Source organism: Salvelinus alpinus, chromosome 20, assembly GCF_045679555.1.
Source record: "Salvelinus alpinus chromosome 20, SLU_Salpinus.1, whole genome shotgun sequence".
Taxonomy (NCBI): domain Eukaryota; kingdom Metazoa; phylum Chordata; class Actinopteri; order Salmoniformes; family Salmonidae; genus Salvelinus; species Salvelinus alpinus.
In genome coordinates, this window is record NC_092105.1 from 1778497 (window position 1) to 1797348 (window position 18852).

Below are 18852 nucleotides of genomic sequence, written 5' to 3' on the forward strand. Positions count from 1 at the left end.
TTGGAGATGGGAAGAGTGGATTCATATGGAGTGGACTTCCACAGGGGAAAGACAGAGGCTACGGTCCAAACACTTAAAAGACACACCCTATCCCTCAGCCCTCGAATTAAGTGGACACTTCTAATGACGTATCATGACGTCTGACGAGTTTACACTTGCAGGGCGAGGGAGCAATTAATGATTTTTAAATGGACCGCCCTTGGCTGGAAATTCATCACTCGTTCATCCCACGATGATTGTGTTTTCAGCCGCCAGTAGCTTATGGGTGCTTTATATGCGCTACAGTCAATTATGATTGCATGTCTACTTAATTATAATTATTATATATTTAATATATTAATATATGCCTATGACAGCTAGCAAATTAATTAACTAACGTTAGTCTGCCTAGCTGGAACTGAAGAAGGAAAATATTTTATTTCTACAATTTCCAAAAGATTACCAAACAGAAACATATTTACTTTTTACGAGTCGTGTTTGTGCCGTCATGTGCCTTAGTAGCACCATTTCTAACTTATTGGTTTTTACTTCCACTTGTATGTTGACTTCTCCATTGATGATTAAGTTTTCGCTGACTGTTCTTCGTGGATGTACAGTTATCAGGGCTGAGGGGCTTAACGTTGCAAACTTCCCTTGCTTGGCTAATCATTTGGCCCGCCCTCCAAGATGGCGACGGGGATTCCCCCAAGGGCGTAAGGTGAGGGTAAGTGGACGAGGGTGTGTCTTTTAAGTGTTTGGACCGCAGCCAGAGTTTTACAGGATGGCCCAAGGCCCAGTCCACAGTGCAAAACTCTTCTTCCCTGTATGGCCTGCACTGTAAATGATGTTGTGTTCCGAGTTTGTACTGTGGTTTATCCCAGTAATGTCTGTGTCACATCCTGATGCACCTCTGGGCAATTCCAGCCCCCGGGGGCCTGATTGGTGTTACACTTTTCCCCCATCCCTAGGGCCTGATTGGAGTCACACTTTCCCCCCCATCCCTAGGGTCTGATTGGTGTCACACTTTCCCCCCCCCATCCCTAGGGTCTGATTTGGTGTCACACTTTCCCCCCCCCCCCCATCCCTAGGGTCTGATTTGGTGTCACACTTTCCCCCCCATCCCTAGGGCCTGATTTGGTGTCACACTTTTACCCCCATCCCTAGGGCCTGATTTGGTGTCACACTTTCCCCCCCCATCCCTAGGGCCTGACTTGGTGTCACACTTTTACCCCCATCCCTAGGGCCTGATTTGGTGTCACACTTTTACCCCCATCCCTAGGGCCTGATTTGGTGTCACACTTTTACCCCCATCCCTAGGGCCTGATTTGGTGTCACACTTTTCCCCCCATCCCTAGCAAACACAGCTGATTTAAACTAATTGCATTCTAAACTGAAGATGGTGATTATTAGAGTCAGGTGTGTTAGCTGGGACTGGGGCAAAAGTGTGACAACAATCAGGCCCCTGAGGACTGGAGTTGCCTGTCAGATGGATTGGTCCTGTTCTGATGCGGACTCCGACATCTGGCCGCTCCAATCAGATGCTACTCGGGCTGAACCAGTAGGGATAATACTAGATACATTGCATTCGGAAAGGAGTAAGACCTCTTGACCTTTACCACATTTTGATAAGTTACAGCCTTATTCTAAAATGCTTTAAATAAAAACATTTCCTCATCAATCTACACATAAGCCATCTTCACAAAATTGCTTGGTGACTAGTATTATTACAGAGAAAACAGATGTTAAATTCCATTTATTGCAGAGGGGTTAGGGATGTTTACTCAGTACTTTGTTGAAGCTTGGCACACCTGTATTTGGGAGTTTCTCCCATTCTTCTCTGAGGAATCCTTTCAAACTCTGTCAGGTTGGATGGGGAGCGTCGCTGCACAGCTATTTTCACGTCACTCCAGAGACGTACCCTTCCCCAGATCTGTGCCTCGACACAATCCTGTCTCGGAGCTCTACGGACATTTCCTTCGACCTCATGGCTTGGTTTTTGCTCTGACATGCACTGTCAACTGTAGGACCTTATATAGACAGGTGTGTGCCTTTCCAAATCATGTCCAATCAATTGAATTTACCACAGGTGGACTCCAAGTTGTAGAAACATCTGAAGGATGATCAATGGAAACAGGAGCTTAATTTCGAGTTTCATAGCAAAGGGTCTGAATACTTATGTAAATAACTTTTTCGCTTTGTCATTATGGGGGTATAGTGTGTAGATTGATGATGATCATTAAAAAATATATATATATTTTCGAATAAGGCTGTAACATAATAAAATGTGGAAAAGGTCAAGGGGTCTGAGTCCTTCCCGAATGCACCACCAATAATAATGTACCAGTAATGAGGGGGAAAGGGATCACATTATTAGTGTGAGGCACATGGGCTACTAACAGCTTGCTACATAACATACACTTAGTATTACTTTCTTAGCTACAGTATACATATCTCCCTGGTATATTACATCATTTGTGCTCACTTGAACAGGGAGGTGGCGCGGCGGTCCTTCTTGTGAGCAAACTTTGTCATTAAACTTTGTCATCAAAGTCTGACATTCTCTGTATTTATGCTGCTTTCAACACAACTGGTAACTCTGAAGAAAACAAGGCCGAATCATGGCGTCAGGGATCTTCAGGTCGGAGCTCTAGAAAGAGGCCAGAGTTCCCGACTTGGAATTCCGAGTTGGATGACGTATTTTCCCAGTCGGAGCTCGTTTTTTCCCCCCAGAGTTCCCAGTTGTCTTGAACTCACTGAAGTCTGAGATTTCCCAGTTCTTTGTTCCAAGTTATTTTGAACGAGGCAGAAGTCATGCTGGATTGACAACAAGGCCGATGTATTCAACCTTTTCTGGCCCATGGTGTTGAATGTGAATGTTTATTATTTTAAGCTTGGAAAAGAGACCCTTCAACCCAGACTTGGACCACACAACCTCTCCACTGAATAGCAGGGGAAGTAAACTAGTGATTGCTTTGCGACGCTTTCATTTAACCACTGATTCCTTCCAAACCACTCATTTGTTGAATTTGTGATTTCCAACTTGTTGTGTAATGTTTATGTCCAATGGCTGATGAGCACCGATACGTTTTATCTATAATTTCTCTTCATATGACAAGGATTAAAAAGGATTTGCCAGTAGATTGTCAACTTGATTCATGATGATGACTGCTAGTTTGCTAGATAAGATTTTGAAAGTCAGATGTTGACATGATCAGTCCAATCAAAGCTACTGTACATGTAACGTGATTTGACATCATTTTATCTGTGGCCAATGACCTTGAGTCTTCTTGGATGGGCACTTCTAATGTACATCTATGTCAGCACCCAAGAGGGCTTGAACTGCCTAGCTCTCCCTGTAGATTCTGTGGTGATGTAGTGGCCCCATGAGTGACAGAACACTGAGCCAATCACAGCGAAACTAGAGAAGATGACTAACGCCTACATTCTGTATTATCCTCTGGTTGCCCCACCACCACAGAAAGCACTGAGCCAGGCTGAAATACCGGTATTTTGGAGCTGCCTTACTAAAGAAAACAAAAAAAGAGACCATGTTTGTATGCAGATTTATTAACTAAATATAAATGTTTTTACATTGTTTGCAAACTGATATGTGACACGTTTTAATGCCAAAATAACATGCAAAACAGGCAATAAAAATAATATACCGTGCCAGGCAGTTTGTTCCAGGGTTTTTCTTACATTGTTACTATTTTCTACGTTGTAGAATAATAGTGAAGATATCAGAACTATGACATTACACATATGGAATCATGTAGAGCAGGGGTGTCAAACATACGGCCCGCGGGCCGGAACCGGCCCCCAAGGAGGTTCGATCAGGCCCGCAGGATAATTTGAAAGTGGAAAAAATGCATAAAAGACATGGAATTAATATTTTTAATTCGCTGCAATTCATGGATTATCCGCTAAGGGGCGCACTCTTTCCATCAGAGTAGAAGACAAGCTGCATCACTGAGACAGACTGAAAACAGCAGACGGTATCAATGCGCCATCTGCTGCTTGTTACGACGTTATTACGACGCGGAAAACCTTCGTGCTTGGTGTGTTTGCAACAAGTTTCGGTATTGAAGGAATATAATATTCGACGCCACTACGAGACTCATCACAGCGAAAAATATGACGGCTTGCAAGGACAACTGAGAAGAGATAAGATTAACGAATTGCTGGCGGGTCCTTTCTTTAAAAGTCTCATTTAATCTTAAAGTGCATTACTATATTTTTCAGTACCAATTAAAGTTTTGTGCCTTTGTACAATCAGTGGGATCAGTTGCAATGCATATTTGTGAATGATAAAAGTAAATTGCACATTTGTCTAAGGAAATATGAGGTGTTTCATGAAATGTTTTGTAAAAGGATAGTTCATTAAATTTCAATATTTTCCTAATGTTCTTGTGCTTCTTTACACCAAAACAAAGGAAAGACATGATATTTTGGTTATTTATAGCAGAGTATGGTATAATTTTAATGGTCCGGCCCACTTGACATCTCCCTAGGCCGTATGTGGCCCACGATGCGAAATGAGTTTGACACCCCTGATGTAGAGGGTTAAATGACTACCTCCTGAAGCTGGTTGAGAGAACGCCAAGAGTGTCCAAAGCTGTCATCATGGCAAAGGGTGGCCACTTAGAAGAATCTAAAATATTACATATATTTTGATTTTCTACATGATTCCATATGTGTCATTTAATAGTTTTGATATCTTCACTATTATTCTACAATGTAGGAAAATAATAATATAAAAACCCTTGACTGAGTAGGTGTCCAAACCTTTGACTGGTAATGTGTATATACCTAACCTGAATGACAGGTCGTCACTGGTCCGGATAGGTTCCTGATGTCCATACCTCATAACTAGCTACCAAGAAGCCATTTCAGGCCATCAATCAAGTTAGAGTAGCTAGTTTGTCTAACTACAGGTAACCGCCAAAATAAAGGAAACACCTACATAGTGTCTTAATAGGGGGTTGGGCCTCCACCAATCAGAACAGCTTCAATCCACCTCGGCATAGTGTCTGGAACTCTATTGGAGGGATGCGACACCATTCTTCCACGATAAATTAAATCATTTTGGTGTTTTGTTGACGGTGGTGGTAAACTCTCATATGGTTTACATCGCAGTGTTTAATTGGGGTGAGATATGGTGACTGAGACATTCATCGTTTTCATGCTCATCAACCATTGAGTGACCACTCATGTCCTGTGAATGGCAGCCATTGTAGCCAAAATAATGGCCTGCCGAGCATTTCTATACATGACCCTAAGCATGATGGGATGTTAAATGCTTAATTAACTCAGGAACCACACCTGTGTGGAAGCACCTGCTTTCAATGAGCTTTGTATCTCTCATTTACTCAAGTGGTGCCCAGCGGTGCCCAGTGTTGCCCAGTGTCTTAAAGGTTGTATAAAAGACAAAAAAAATATAGAAGGATGATTATATAGATGGAGCAAGTGATTTGATAGGTTCTGGAGACACACAGACATGGATTGAAGTCAGTGGCCAGGGGTTCACCTGTTAGGTGGACTTGGAATGACCCATATGCTGCGATGGCCAGGGGTTCATCTGTTAGGTGGACTTGGAATGACCCATATGCTGCGATGGCCAGGGGTTCATCTGTTAGGTGGACTTGGAATGACCCATATGCTGTGATGGCCAGGGGTTCATCTGTTAGGTGGACTTGCTCCAGGGATGTTACCATGGAGATGCTGGGTTCCCATTGGAGATGAATGAGAGGGGCTGACACGCTCGTCAACCTACAACTCACGCCGGTGGCAAACTTTACCCTGTGTGTGTGTTTCAGATGGAGCAGCTGTCAGATGAGGAACAGGACCACACAGATGGAGGAGAGGAGGACAGTGATAAAGACGATCAGGATCTAGACAAGATGTTTGGAGCCTGGCTGGGAGAGCTGGATAAACTCACACAGGTAACTTAACCCTAACTCACACAGGTAACTAACCGTAACGGGTAGCTAACCCTAACGGGTAAATAACCCTAATGGGTAACTAACCCTAATGGGTAACTAACCCTAATGGGTAACTAACCCTGACACACAGGTAATAACGCGTAACTAACCCTAACGGGTAACTAACCGTAACGGGTAACTAACCCTAGCTGCCACAGATAACTAACCCTAACCCCCACAGATGACTAACCCTAACCCCCACAGATAACTAACCCTAGCTGCCACAGATAACTAACCCTAACCCCCACAGATGACTAACCCTAACCCCCACAGATGACTAACCCTAACCCCCACAGATGACTAACCCTAACCCCCACAGATGACTAACCCTAACCGCCACAGATGACTAACCCTAACCGCCACAGATGACTAACCCTAACCCCCACAGATGACTAACCCTAACCCCCACAGATGACTAACCCTAACCCCCCACAGATGACTAACCCTAACCCCCACAGATGACTAACCCCAACCCCCACAGATGACTAACCCTAGCTCCCACAGATGACTAATCCTAACCCCCACAGATAACTAACCCTAACCCCCACAGATGACTAACCCTAACCCCCCACAGATGACTAACCCTAACCCCCACAGATGACTAACCCTAGCTCCCACAGATGACTAATCCTAACCCCCACAGATAACTAACCCTAACCCCCACAGATGACTAACCCTAACCCCCCACAGATGACTAACCCTAACCCCCACAGATGACTAACCCTAACCCCCACAGATGACTAACCCTAGCTCCCACAGATGACTAATCCTAACCCCCACATATAACTAACCCTAACCCCCACAGATGACTAACCCCAGCCCCCAAACATGACTAACCCCAACCCCCACAGATGACTAACCCCAACCCCCACAGATGACTAACCCTAACCCCCACAGATGACTAACCCTAACACCCACAGATGACTAACCCTAACCCCCACAGATGACTAACCCTAACCCCCACAGATGACTAACCCCAACCCCCACAGATGACTAACCCTAACCCCCACAGATGACTAACCCTAACCCCCACAGATGACTAACCCTAACCCCCACAGATGACTAACCCTAACCCCCCACAGATGACTAACCCTAACCCCCCCACAGATGACTAACCCTAACCCCCACAGATGACTAACCCTAACCCCCCACATATGACTAACCCTAACCCCCACAGATGACTAACCCTAACCCCCACAGATGACTAACCTTAACCCCCACAGATGACTAACCTTAACCCCCACAGATGACTAACCCTAACCCCCACAGATGACTAACCCTAACCCCCACAGATGACTAACCCTAACCCCCACAGATGACTAACCCTAACCCCCCACAGATGACTAACCCTAACCCCCACAGATGACTAACCCTAACCCTATCGGGTATCTAACTAATTCATAATGTGGACATTTAGTGATATTAAATGGATTGTTTTGTTACCATTTATTTTCAGCATGATAACTACCTTCTTAGTGGGTAGTATTTTCATATGCTTGTTGTGTATACTGTGTCTGTGTCCTCTGTACAGTCTGGATGATGGGAAGCCAGGCTTGTGGTGTATACTGTCTGTCCTCTCCTCTGTACAGAGTCTGGATGATGGGAAGCCAGGCTTGTTGTGTATACTGTGTCTGTGTCCTCGTACAGAGTCTGGATGATGGGAGGCCAGAGACAGTCCAAAAGGCCCCTCAGAAAGCCCCTCTCAGACAGGAGACCAACATGGCTAACTTCTGCAACCGCTTCTCCATGTACAACATCAACGGTATAAATAAAATGTACATAATATAGCTGCAGGCAGCCATGGCGTGGTTCAAGCTATGGCCCCATAGCGCCACAATCAGGACAAATTGGACTCCTCGCCTTAGAGCAGGGCTTGGACCCCTCGCCCTAGGGCATGGCTCGGACCCCTCGCCCTAGGGCATGGCTCGTACCCTTCGCCCTAGGGCATGGCTCGTACCCTTCGCCCTAGGGCATGGCTCGTACCCTTCGCCCTAGGGCATGGCTCGTACCCTTCGCCCTAGGGCATGGCTCGTACCCTTCGCCCTTGGGCATGGCTCGTACCCTTCGCCCTAGGGCATGGCTCGGACCCCTCGCCCTAGGGCATGGCTCGGACCCCTCGCCCTAGGGCAGGGCTCGGACTCCTCGCCCTAGAGCAGGGCTCGGACTCCTCGCCCTAGGGCATGGCTCGGACCCCTCGCCCTAGGGCATGGCTCGGACCCCTCGCCCTAGGGCATGGCTCGCCCCTCGCCCTAGGGCATGGCTCGAACCCCTCGCCCTAGGGCATGGCTCGGACCCCTCGCCCTAGGGCATGGCTCGGACCCCTCGCCCTAGGGCATGGCTCGGACCCCTCGCCCTAGGGCATGGCTCGAACCCCTCGCCCTAAATGTTGAGGGATCTGAGCCCTTTTCAAGCACAATAGTGTCAATATCTAAATATTCAGCACCACTGAATATTACCACCAAATCTGACGTTCAGGATCACAGAGCGGTGGACACAGCGGCTGACGGGTGGAGTTTCAGGGGGAATATTGTGGACATACGGTAGACATTTTAGGAGTGATTGTTGCTTTCTGATTTAAAAACCGAGCAACCATAGGTTGAATCGTCAGATTTGGGAAACCAATAGTATTCACCCTAACAATGCCCCTTTATAATAACCCATTTCATTGATCATCACATTTGCCGATGTATGTAAGATAGCCAGGTATTCCCAATGTGATGAGTAGATTGGAAAGTCATCATTTAGGCTAATAATATACAGTGGGGCAAAAAAGTATTTAGTCAGCCACCAATTGTGCAAGTTCTCCTACATAAAAAGATGAGAGAGGCCTGTAATTTTCATCATAGGTACACTTCAACTATGACAGACAAAATGAGAATTTTTTTCCCAGAAAATCACATTGTAGGATTTTTAATGAATTTATTTGCAAATTATGGTGGAAAATAAGTATTTGGTCAATAACAAAAGTTTATCTCAATACTTTGTTATATACCCTTTGTTGGCAATGACAGAGGTCAAACGTTTTCTGTAAGTCTTCACAAGGTTTTCACACACTGTTGCTGGTATTTTGGCCCATTCCTCCATGCAGATCTCCTCTAGAGCAGTGATGTTTTGGGGCTATTGCTGGGCAACACAGACTTTCAACTCCCTCCAAAGATTTTCTATGGGGTTGAGATCTGGAGACTGGCTAGGCCACTCCAAGACCTTGAAATGCTTCTTACGAAGCCACTCCTTCATTGCCCGGGCGGTGTGTTTGGGATCATTGTCATGCTGAAAGACCCAGCCACGTTTCATCTTCAATGCCCTTGCTGATGGAAGGAGGTTTTCACTCAAAATCTCACGATAGATGGCCCCATTCATTCTTTCCTTTACACGGATCAGTCGTCCTGGTCCCGTTGCAGAAAAACAGCCCCAAAGCATGATGTTTCCACCCCCATGCTTCACAGTAGGTATGGTGTTCTTTGGATGCAACTCAGCATTCTTTGTCCTCCAAACACGACGAGTTGAGTTTTTACCAAAAAGTTATATTTTGGTTTCATCTGACCATATGACATTGTCCCAATCTTCTTCTGGATCATCCAAATGCTCTCTAGCAAACTTCAGACGGGCCTGGACATGTACTGGCTTAAGCAGGGGGACACGTCTGGCACTGCAGGATTTGAGTCCCTGGCGGCGTAGTGTGTTACTGATGGTAGGCTTTGTTACTTTGGTCCCAGCTCTCTGCAGGTCATTCACTAGGTCCCCCCGTGTTGTTCTGGGATTTTTGCTCACCGTTCTTGTGATCATTTTGACCCCACGGGGTGAGATCTTGCGTGGAGCCCCAGATCGAGGGAGATTATCAGTGGTCTTGTATGTCTTCCATTTCCTAATAATTGCTCCCACAGTTGATTTCTTCAAACCAAGCTGCTTACCTAATGCAGATTCAGTCTTCCCAGCCTGGTGCAGGTCTACAATTTTGTTTCTGGTGTCCTTTGACAGCTCTTTGGTCTTGGCCATAGTGGAGTTTGGAGTGTGACTGTTTGAGGTTGTGGACAGGTGTCTTTTATACTGATAACAAGTTCAAACAGGTGCCATTAATACAGGTAACGAGTGGAGGACAGAGGAGCCTCTTAAATAAGAAGTTACAGGTCTGTGAGAGCCAGAAATCTTGCTTGTTTGTAGGTGACCAAATACTTATTTTCCACCATAATTTGCAAATAAATTCATAAAAAATCCTACAATGTAATTTTCTGGATTTTTTTTTCCATTTTGTCTGTCATAGTTGAAGTGTACCTATGATGAAAATTACAGGCCTCTCTCATCTTTTTAAGTGGGAGAACTTGCACAATTGGTGGCTGACTAAATACTTTTTTGCCCCACTGTAACTCAATAACTGTTTGCTAAAAAGACAGTTCACTGCCTGGCTGAGTGTGTACAGTATAGAGGCCTAGGCTTTATCAGAGAAGTTCATTCTTTTCACAGGAAAGGACTTTTATCAACACATTTCATGCAAGTCTACTAGACTTTATATGACTGGAGACATTAGTAGAATCTGTTTTAATACAACGAATGACAGGGTAGCCTACACTGCTGACGCCGACAAACAGACCAATCAGAACTACGTTGTCCATATAATCGGCCTATGAGAACGGAGAGACACTAATAGAATATGATGTCTATTTTATCCTTTTTTTATTTTATTTAACCTTTATTTAATTAGGCATGTCCGTTAAGAACAAATTCTTATTTACAATGACGGCCTACCGAGACGGGGGGACGGGGGCCTGGGATTAAATACAATATAAATACTGGACAAAACAGGAGATTATTGTCAAAAACAAACTTAAGGGTCACTGATCCAACAATGATAGAGTGAATATGGGCGGTCCTCACTCACCGGAGATATGGTATAGATAAGGATATACTGGTCTCCTCACTCACCGGAGATATGGTATAGATAAGGATATACTGGTCTCCTCACTCACCGGAGATATGGTATAGATAAGGATATACTGGTCTCCTCACTCACCGGAGATATGGTATAGATAAGGATATACTGGTCTCCTCACTCACCGGAGATATGGTATAGATAAGGATATACTGGTCTCCTCACTCACCGGAGATATGGTATAGATAAGGATATACTGGTCTCCTCACTCACCGGAGATATGGTATAGATAAGGATATACTGGTCTCCTCACTCACCGGAGATATGGTATAGATAAGGATATACTGGTCTCCTCACTCACCGGAGATATGGTATAGATAAGGATATACTGGTCTCCTCACTCACCGGAGATATGGTATAGATAAGGATATACTGGTCTCCTCACTCACCGGGGATATGGTATAGATAAGGATATACTGGTCTCCTCACTCACCGGAGATATGGTATAGATAAGGATATACTGGTCTCCTCACTCACCGGAGATATGGTATAGATAAGGATATACTGGTCTCCTCACTCACCGGAGATATGGTATAGATAAGGATATACTGGTCTCCTCACTCACCGGAGAAATGGTATAGATAAGGATATACTGGTCTCCTCACTCACCGGAGATATGGTATAGATAAGGATATACTGGTCTCCTCACTCACCGGAGATATGGTATAGATAAGGATATACTGGTCTCCTCACTCACCGGAGATATGGTATAGATAAGGATATACTGGTCTCCTCACTCACCGGAGATATGGTATAGATAAGGATATACTGGTCTCCTCACTCACCGGAGAAATGGTATAGATAAGGATATACTGGTCTCCTCACTCACCGGAGATATGGTATAGATAAGGATATACTGGTCTCCTCACTCACCGGAGATATGGTATAGATAAGGATATACTGGTCTCCTCACTCACCGGAGATATGGTATAGATAAGGATATACTGGTCTCCTCACTCACCGGAGATATGGTATAGATAAGGATATACTGGTCTCCTCACTCACCGGAGATATGGTATAGATAAGGATATACTGGTCTCCTCACTCACCGGAGATATGGTATAGATAAGGATATACTGGTCTCCTCACTCACCGGAGATATGGTATAGATAAGGATATACTGGTCTCCTCACTCACCGGAGGTATGGTATAGATAAGGATATACTGTCTCTGGTATTGTAGGCTGTAATCACAAGGTTATCTCTGGTATTGTAGGCTGTAATCACAAGGTTATCTCTGGTGTGGTTGGCTTTTTCTTTGTTCCCCTTTCACCCAATCCTCCCTCAGTGTCAGCTGTGGGCCTGTAAAAGATCTAAATACAAACTGGTATTATGAACAGATTTCTTACAAATTAAATGAATGAATGAATAAATAGCATAATTTACCAGTTCAGTGTGATTTCTGCGTCTGTGTCTCTGAGCAGGTCTTAACGGTTCTGCCTCTGAGCAGGTCTTAACGGTTCTGTCTCTGAGCAGGTCTTAACGGTTCTGTCTCTGAGCAGGTCTTAACGGTTCTGCCTCTGAGCAGGTCTTAACGGTTCTGTCTCTGAGCAGGTCTTAACGGTTCTGCCTCTGAGCAGGTCTTAACGGTTCTGCCTCTGAGCAGGTCTTAACGGTTCTGCCTCTGAGCAGGTCTTAACGGTTCTGCCTCTGAGCAGGTCTTAACGGTTCTGCCTCTGAGCAGGTCTTAACGGTTCTACCTCTGAGCAGGTCTTAACGGTTCTGCCTCTGAGCAGGTCTTAACGGTTCTGCCTCTGAGCAGGTCTTAACGGTTCTGCCTCTGAGCAGGTCTTAACGGTTCTGCCTCTGAGCAGGTCTTAACGGTTCTGCCTCTGAGCAGGTCTTAACGGTTCTGCCTCTGAGCAGGTCTTAACGGTTCTGCCTCTGAGCAGGTCTTAACGGTTCTACCTCTGAGCAGGTCTTAACGGTTCTGCCTCTGAGCAGGTCTTAACGGTTCTGCCTCTGAGCAGGTCTTAACGGTTCTGCCTCTGAGCAGGTCTTAACGGTTCTGCCTCTGAGCAGGTCTTAACGGTTCTACCTCTGAGCAGGTCTTAACGGTTCTACCTCTGAGCAGGTCTTAACGGTTCTACCTCTGAGCAGGTCTTAACGGTTCTACCTCTGAGCAGGTCTTAACGGTTCTGCCTCTGAGCAGGTCTTAACGGTTCTGCCTCTGAGCAGGTCTTAACGGTTCTAGGTCTTAACGGTTCTGCCTCTGAGCAGGTCTTAACGGTTCTGCCTCTGAGCAGGTCTTAACGGTTCTGCCTCTGAGCAGGTCTTAACGGTTCTGCCTCTGAGCAGGTCTTAACGGTTCTGCCTCTGAGCAGGTCTTAACGGTTCTGCCTCTGAGCAGGTCTTAACGGTTCTACCTCTGAGCAGGTCTTAACGGTTCTACCTCTGAGCAGGTCTTAACGGTTCTACCTCTGAGCAGGTCTTAACGGTTCTACCTCTGAGCAGGTCTTAACGGTTCTACCTCTGATTAGGTCTTAACGGTTCTGCCGCTGTGTCTCTGAGCAGGTCTTAACGGTTCTGCCGCTGTGTCTCTGAGCAGGTCTTAACGGTTCTGCCGCTGTGTCTCTGAGCAGGTCTTAACGGTTCTGCCGCTGTGTCTCTGAGCAGGTCTTAACGGTTCTGCCGCTGTGTCTCTGAGCAGGTCTTAACGGTTCTGCCGCTGTGTCTCTGAGCAGGTCTTAACGGTTCTGCCTCTGAGCCACTGAGCAGGTCTTAAAGATGACAGGACTGCATGCTCAGACGGCAGCGAAGTTTGTTTTTTGATAAAGTTCCTGCTGGAAAACACCTGCTCGCACAGGTAAATTGACCCAAAGATTGACATAATGCCAAATGCGTTTCTCTTCATGTAGCTGTCAGGAATTCCATTCCACATGTCAAATACAAGCTGGTCTTTCCATTCCACATGTCGAATACAAGCTGGTCTTTCCATTCCACATGTCGAATACAAGCTGGTCTTTCCATTCCACATGTCGAATACAAGCTGGTCTTTCCATTCCACATGTCGAATACAAGCTGGTCTTTCCATTCCACATGTCGAATACAAGCTGGTCTTTCCATTCCACATGTCAAATACAAGCTGGTCTTTCCATTCCACATGTCAAATACAAGCTGGTCTTTCCATTCCACATGTCAAATATAAGCTGGTCTTTCCATTCGACATGTCAAATACAAGCTGGTCTTTCCATTTGTGATTTTGAGCCAATGTGGCCTTCTGGCGTGCCAGATTTTCCAGGTACGTCCTCAGGCCTTTGAATTTTGACACCCGTATGTTCTTGTCCTGCATGTCAGCCAGTTCCAATTCCAGCTGTGGTTGGCTCACTTCCTGGAATGTGGAGAAGTCTGTCAACATCAAGGGGTTTACAGGAAATGATAGTGAAATGGTGTAGCAAATGATTGTTGGATTGTCAGAATGGAAACTTGCAAATTTGCGGTGTCAATCTGATGGTTCGGCTGTTTTCAGGGAAATGAGACCCGTGCGCCTGCAAGTCTCTGGCGAACACAGTTAACACCCGTCTGAATTACAACACCTCTTCTAGAAGCAGAAGGGCCGTGTTTCCCGGGAGCTTTCTGTTGAGGTTATTTAGGTGAGATGTCATGGTGACCTTGAAGGAGAATTTCTCCAACCACTCAGGATCTTGAGTTCTGCAAATGTGTGGCATGAACATTCTCACCGCCAGGCAGGCGGCAAACCGCTTTAGCACGCTTTGGACAGCCACCGTACTTTTCCATGTCCTCTAGTGGAGATGTTTGTGCCTCTTGATTCATGATACAGTGAAAAGCCATTAGCTTTTGATCCAACCATCTATGTTGGAAGCTCCCCTTTTCTTCCCTCGTGGTGCCCCATCTGTTACCACGGGGCTGGTACCCCATCTGTTACCACGGGGCTGGTGCCCCATCTGTTACCACGGGGCTGGTGCCCCATCTGTTACCACGGGGCTGGCGCCCCATCTGTTACCACGGGGCTGGCGCCCCATCTGTTACCACGGGGCTGGCGCCCCATCTGTTACCACGGGGCTGGCGCCCCATCTGTTACCACGGGGCTGGCGCCCCATCTGTTACCACGGGGCTGGCGCCCCATCTGTTACCACGGGGCTGGCGCCCCATCTGTTACCACGGGGCTGGCGCCCCATCTGTTACCACGGGGCTGGTGCCCCATCTGTTTCTACAGACAGCTCTGCAGTTCCTCTTGTGGACCCCCAGAGTTCACATAACTGCAGAGCTGTGCTATCTTTGCTATGTCATCAGCATCACTTGAACCATCACAAGCGATAAAATAGGCAGGAGCTGCATTTATGTCCTTAATCTGCTGACATCTCTTGGTAACAGATGAGGCACCAGCCCTGTGGTTGGCGGAATGTTGCAGAGATGGGAGAACCTTCCAGAAGGACAACCGTTTCCACAGAGGAACCCAGGAGCTCTGTCAGAGTGACCATCGGGTTCTTGGTCACCTCCCTGACCAAAGCCCTTCTCCGTCGATTGCAGTTTGGCCTGGCGGCCAGCTCTAGGAAGAATCTTGGTGGTTCCAATCTTCTTCCATTTAAGAAAGATGGAAACCACTGGGTTGTTTGGGACCTTCAATGCTGCAGAATTTTTTTGTTGCCCTTCCCCAGATCTGTGCCTCGACAGTCCTGTCTCTGAGCTCTACGGACAATTCTTTCGACCTCATGGCTTAGTTTTTGCTCTGACATGCACTGTCAACTGTGTGACCTTTATATAGACAGGTGTGTGCCTTTCCAAATCATGTCCAATCAATTGAATTTACCACAGGTGGACTCCAAACAAGTTGTAGAAACATCTCAAGGATGATCAATGGAAGCAAGATGCACCTGAGCTGAATTTTGAGTAACGTAGCAATGTGGAAAAAGTGAAGGGGTCTGAATACTTTCCGAATGCACTGTATAAGAGATGCCACTACGACCTTCGACGAGCCATCAAACAGGCAAAGCGGCAATACAGGAATAAGTTTGAATCCTACTACGCCTGCTCTAACAGGACTTTCAAATTATCCCGGATTACAAAGGGAAACCCAGCCGATAGCTGCCCACTGCCTACCAGATGAGCTAAATGCCTTATATGCTCACTTCGAGGCAAGCAACATTGAACCATGCATGAGAGCACCCGCTGTTCCGGACGACTGTGTGATCCCGCTTTCCGTAGTCGATATGATTGAGACCTTTAACTTCTTTGGGCTGCAATCCCGTTAACGGGATGATATGACAACAGCCAGTGAAAGTGCAGGGCGCCAAATTCAAAACAACAAATCTCATAATTAAAATTCCTCAAACATACATGTGTCTTATACCATTTTAAAGGTAATCTTGTTGTTAATCCCACCAAACTGTCCGATTTCAAATAGGCTTTACAGCGAAAGCACCACAAATGATTATGTTAGGTCACCACCAAACCACAATAAGCACAGCCATTTTTCCAGCCAAAGATAGGAGTCACAAAAAGCACAAATAGAGATAAAATGAATCACTAACCTTTGTTGATCTTCATCAGATGACACTCATAGGACTTCATGTTACACAATACATGTATGTTTTGTTTGATAAAGTTCATATTTATATAAAATAAAAAAATCTGAGTTTACATTGGCGTGTTACATTCACTAGTTCCAAAAACATCAAGTGATTTTGCATAGCCACATCGTTTCAACAGAAATACTCATCATAAATGTAGATGATAATACAAGTTATACACATGGAATTATAGATATACCTCTCCTTAATGCAACCGCTGTGGTAGATTTCAGAAAAACTTTACGGAAAAAGCAAACCATGCAATAATCTGAGACGGCACTCAGAACAATAGTCAAATTAGCCGCCATGTTGGAGTCAACAGAAACCAGAAATTACATGATAAATGTTCCCTTGCCTTTGATGATCTTCATCAGAATGCACTCCCAGGAATCCCAGGTCCACAATAAATGTTTGTTTTGTTCGATAATGTCTGTTATTTATGTCCAAATACCTCCTTTTGTTAGGCGTTTGGTATACATATCCAAACCCTCGTTCTGGTCGAGCGTTACTTCGGACAAAAACTTCAAAAAGTTATATTACAGGTCGAAGAAACATTTCAAACTATTTACAGAATCAATCTTTAGGATGTTTTTATCATATATCTTCAATAAAGTTCCAACCTGAGAATTCCTTTGTGTCTTGAGGAGCAACGGAACGCAAGTGGATATCATGTGCGTGACCAGAAAATGGCTGACTGCCAGACACCTGTTCATTCTGTTCTTATTCAGTCCCACAACACAGTAGAAGCCTCATTCAAATTTCTATAGACGGTTGACATCTAGTGGAAGCCCTAGGAAGTGCAACTTCATTCATATCTCAAGGGGATTTCAATGGGAACTGTGTTGAAAACCTACCAACCTCAGATTTCTCACTTCCTGTTTGGATTTCTCCTCTGATTTTTGCCTGCCATATGAGTTCTGTTATACTCACAGACATCATTCAAACAGTTTTAGAAACTTCAGAGTGTTTTCTATCCAATGCGAATAATACTATGCATATATTAGTAACTAGCACTGAGGAGCAGGCCGTTTACTCTGGGCACCTTTCATCCAAGCTACTCAATACTGCCCCTGCAGCCATAAGAAGTTAAACAGGTTAACATTAACAAGGCCATAGGGCCAGATGGATTACCAGGATTCACACTCAGAGCATGTGCTGACAAGCTGGCAAGTGTCTTCACTGACATTTTCAACCTCTCCCTGACCCAGTCTGTAATTCCTAAGTTTCAAGCAGACCACCGTAGTCCCTGTGTCCAAGAGCGCAAAGGTAATCTGTCTAAACGACTACCGCCCCGTAGCACTCACACCTGTAGCCATGAAATGCTTTCAAAGAATGGTCATGGCTCACAGAACTTGATACATGGCATTTATGAACCAAGGTTTCACAATGCAATATTTTCCATGCTAGCAACTCAAACAACATGGTACTGACCAATAAACATTCAAGTAGGCGTGACCTGGCACATAAATACATATAAACCAGACACGGATGTTCCTATTTTACACTATGGCGCTATATCTATCTATCTCTATATCTATATCTATCTATCTCTATCTCTCTCTATCTGTCTATCTATATCTATCTCTCTATCTATATCTATCTATATCTATCTATCTCTCTATCTATATATATCTCTATATCTATATCTATCTCTATATATATCTATCTCTATCTATATCTATCTCTCTATCTCTATCTATATCTATCTCTCTATCTATCTCTATCTATATTATCTCTCTATCTATATCTATCTCTCTATCTATATCTATCTCTCTATCTATATCTATCTCTCTATATCTCTATCTATATCTATCTCTCTATCTATATATATCTATATATATCTATATCGGGCACATACAGTTTTTATATTTTGATCTGTTTGATCTAGGCTCCCGGGTGGTGCAGCGGTCTAAGGCACTGCATCGCAGTGCTTGAGGCGTCACTACAGTCCCTGGTTCGAATCCAGGCTGTATCACATCCAGCCGTGATTGGGAGTCCCATAGGGTGGCGCACAATTGGCCCAGCGTCATCCGGGTTTGGCCAGGGTAGGCCGTCATTTTAAATAAGAATTTGTTTTTAACTGACTTGCCTAGTTAAATAAAGGTTAAATAAATGTAAAAAGATTGGCTCGGAGTGATGGAATTTGGCACACATGCTCAGGGATGTCAGTCTAGCTGACCTGTAGAGTATGGTTGTTTGCTGACACGGTAGCGCTGTTGGACAGGAAAAACAATTATCGCAAGCTCATTGGCTTATAGCAGCCATATTGTTTTGCACTAGAGTCTTCGGAAATTATTTATTTTTAATGCGTGCATCCCAAGATTCTTCTGGAGAATAAGGCGTTTAAAGTAGTCAACATTATTGAAAATGGTCCAAAATACATCAAAAGCATATATTGCGTGTTCTGTTTGATTTTGAGTTCTGATATTTGGCAA

General features: G+C 45.0%; 1 protein-coding gene across 2 annotated transcripts in view; it reads left to right on the top strand.

Moving 5' to 3' along the window:
- Positions 1 to 18852, top strand: part of LOC139546198 (ras-associated and pleckstrin homology domains-containing protein 1-like) — a 173973-nt gene that overhangs the window by 38775 nt on the left and 116346 nt on the right. For both annotated transcript variants that reach the window (XM_071354299.1, XM_071354300.1), the window contains exons 2-3: positions 5796 to 5921; positions 7608 to 7722. In XM_071354299.1, coding sequence (XP_071210400.1) covers positions 5796 to 5921; positions 7608 to 7722 — 241 coding nt within the window. The remainder of the gene's footprint in view (positions 1 to 5795; positions 5922 to 7607; positions 7723 to 18852) is intronic.